This window comes from Limulus polyphemus, unplaced genomic scaffold (assembly GCF_000517525.1).
Source record: "Limulus polyphemus unplaced genomic scaffold, Limulus_polyphemus-2.1.2 Scaffold3435, whole genome shotgun sequence".
Lineage (NCBI taxonomy): Eukaryota > Metazoa > Arthropoda > Merostomata > Xiphosura > Limulidae > Limulus > Limulus polyphemus.
This window is the reverse complement of record NW_013669045.1, coordinates 85,299-88,901: the sequence shown is the minus strand read 5'-3', so window position 1 is coordinate 88,901 and position 3,603 is coordinate 85,299. Positions and strand designations below refer to the sequence as shown.

At 33.6% G+C, this 3,603-nt stretch overlaps 1 protein-coding gene across 1 annotated transcript in view; it reads right to left on the bottom strand.

The window, feature by feature from the left end:
* Window positions 1–319: 319 nt before the first annotated feature.
* Window positions 320–3,603, bottom strand: part of LOC106469344 (calsenilin-like) — an 11,568-nt gene continuing 8,284 nt past the window's right edge. The window contains exon 4 of the mRNA XM_022397843.1: window positions 320–1,002. Within this exon, the coding sequence (XP_022253551.1) occupies window positions 955–1,002 (48 nt within the window). The 3' untranslated portion in view covers window positions 320–954. The remainder of the gene's footprint in view (window positions 1,003–3,603) is intronic.

Below are 3,603 nucleotides of genomic sequence, written 5' to 3'. Positions count from 1 at the left end.
CTATTTTCTCAAAGGCAAAAGTGACCTTGTTAAAGACTTAAATTACTTTCACAAAGAAATAGAAACGACAATGCTTCTTTCATGCCGTGTCGACCTTCGTTCTGCCTATCTTGCACTGGCTTTGTTAAAAATGCGTAAGGTTGGTGACGTCACTAAGTAGCTATAAAACTTAAATTTATTTTACTTCATTGAGTTTTGATGAAGATATCCTTCCCAAATTTTATACATTTCCTGTTTCTGTAAATGTGATTGTATGAAAACGTTAGGTAAAAGGTTCAAAGCTTTCGCCTCTAATTATAAAATATGCTGAAATGAGTTGTGGGGCTACAAAGTTCTCTTTTTATTATAGCATTATGTAAGACAAAACGTGACCAGTGATCTAAAAATTCTCATTTTAATTGTTCACTATTTCTAATATTTTAACATAAAACATTAGTAATGACTTAAGCTCTAAAACAGAAACACAGCTTAAGAATTGAATGGAAATTTACGCTCATGTCGGCTGTTCAATAATTATCCTTGATTCAAATGATGATTATCGCCGCCTCGAACAGTACGTTTCAATATAGAAGCGTTAACTGGAATACCTTTATATTGATAATATTAGAAAGTCAGTTAACAGTTGGTTCAGGAATAGCCTTGAGAACAATTTTTAAAAAAGAAAACATTGTTAAAGGTTTTATGAACAAACAAATTGAAACACGCACACTTCATTAAAATAGTTTTTCACCAAACTGATATGTAACTGTGCTACCTTCTGGCACACTTTACAATGGATATTTTCTATTTTATACGTCTCATCGCTGGAAAGGAAAGCAATTGGAAGTAGACGATTTTTAACATCGACTTGGCACATTTCTTCTTAAGTCTGACCACAGATTTCCTGGAAGTATTTCTTTTCTTCTTCCGGAAAGATTGGAAGCTCTTGGCTGCAGGTGGTACAACTGTCATTAGTCACAGAATGGTATCCAGTAATGTTAGAGATTTCATCATATTCTCGTCCTGAAACAAAAACAAAAACACGTGGCTGTAATATTCACACATTTAACTAAAAACGTTAATAAAGATAGCAAATATGCAGTACTTAATGGTCAACACGTCGCATTTCTGAGAGTAAATTGAAACGAATATTCCATGTATTTTATAAAGGGTAAAGACTAAGGATTAGATAGGTGAATATTAAGCTTGGTTCCATATTGTGTCTAGTGACGTCACACGTACGCTAAACCTACTACATTTTCTCTAATCATAACAATTATCTAGTTTCTTGTCTCAATTCTTAAAAGTGCCTTCTCATAAACAGAAATATTGTGCTTCCATGTAGTCTTTTTTTATTTCTGCTTAATTTATCGGCTGCGACTGTCATCCATCCAAAAATAAACACATACCTGTTAGAGAATGATTGAACATAAACCTGTTAGAGAACGATTGAACACAAATCTGTTAGAGAATGATGAGCACCAACCTGTTACAGAATGATAAACACTAACCTGTTACAGAATGATAAACACTAACCTTTTAGAAAATGATGAACACCAACCTGTTAGGGAATGATGAACACTAATCTGTTAGAGAATGATGAACACTAACCTGTTAGAAAATGATGAACACTAACCTGTTAGAGAATGATGAACACCAACCTGTTAGAGAATGATGAACACCAACCTGTTAGAGAATGATGAACACCAACCTGTTAGAAAATGATGAACACCAACCTGTTAGAGAATGATGAACAACAACCTGTTAGAGAATGATGAACACCAACCTGTTAGAGAATGATTGAACACAAATCTGTTAGAGAATGATTGAACACAAACCTGTTAGAGAACGATTGAACACAAATCTGTTAGAGAATGATGAACACCAACCTCTTAGAGAATGAAAAACACTAACCTGTTGGAGAATGATGAACACCAACCTGTTACAGAATGATAAACACTAACCTGTTACAGAATGATAAACACTAACCTTTTAGAAAATAATGAACACCAACCTGTTAGAGAATAATGAACACCAACCTGTTAGAGAATGATAAACACTAAGCTGTTAGAGAATGATAAACACCAACCTGTTAGAGAATGATGAACACCAACCTGTTAGAGAATGATGAACACCAACCTGTTAGAGAATGATGAACACCAACCTGTTAGAGAATGATAAACACTAATCTGTTAGAGAATGATGAACACCAACCTAATGGAGAATGATGAACACCAACCTAATGGAGAATGATGAACACTAACCTGTTAGAGAATGATAAACACTAATCTGTTAGAAAATGCTGAACACTAACCTGTTAGAGAATGATAATTACTAACCTGTTAGAAAATGTAGCGCATATCTCTAATTCTTAAGAAGGAAGATCAATCAAACTGGCGAAAAACACTGAAAACAAAAACATATCAGGAAATAAGCCCCACGCAATGTTTCAACAGAAGACTGTGTTAAAAACTCTTCACCTTGTTAGTGTATTTCGTACCTTAAACTGCTGGTGAGGTTAACCAGTAGCGAAATACAGGAGGCTGCATTATAAATGCTTCACGAGTAACTATGTATATGAAGGTTCAGCAGTTAAAGAAGATTCTATATAAGATCACTGCCAGCCAAAGAAAGTTAAAACACATTATACAAGTAAACAAGATGTAAGCATAAATAATCAAGCTGACTGAGCCAATGAAAATTAATGATTTTAGCTCAGAAACTAATCCCATATAAATTTGTCCTTATATAATGTTTAAGAGTATAATGAGGTTAGAATATAATGAAAATAAAAGGCGCAAAAACAGGGAAGATTCCAGCCTGAAAATCACTTATCTGAGCTGCTGGATGAATATTAAATATTTAATACTGGACAATGGGATACACAGAAGATTGGCTATTTATAAAATTACAAAAAACTCCAGGTTGGGCATCACTTACATTAAATAGCAGCTTAGATATTAAATACTGAAGATAGAACAACAAGTCGGGTGTTTAATTGAAGCATCAATGTTAAGAATAACTTTATAAGCCTAAGGTATTAAGAAATAGTGTGCATGTTGTTTTTTAATGAATAGTTATGTGTGAATACCAAATTTGATACATTTGTATATAAGAACTCTTACGTAGATACGAAAACCAGACAGAACTTCGTAGATACGCATTGCAAGATAAAGATCAACAGATTCCGTCTAAACCTGTTGATATGGGCTAGCTTATGGAAAGGTCGTTCCCAAACAAGCTCAAACATATGGATGAAGTCTGCCAAAAACCTATCAGGCGAAGGACAAATCACCGAAACATTACTTTAAAATAATAATGAGACTTTTGAAGTACAGTACACTTCATAACATACTTAATTCCTTAATATGTTTTAGTATCTTATATTCAAGATACCTTTTCCAATTATATATATATACATAAGTAGTATGAGATGCTCGTATGGAGCCGGAAGTAAACAAACATGACCTTCACCCAATTTCGACAGAAACGATAGTATGTATCCATTGACCTTAAAAGAACGTGACTACGATAATTATAGGCGTGACTCAATCATATTTAAGTAAAGTATGCAATGACGTGATATTAGTTATTGACAATAATTGGCGATCATTATAGTTTAAA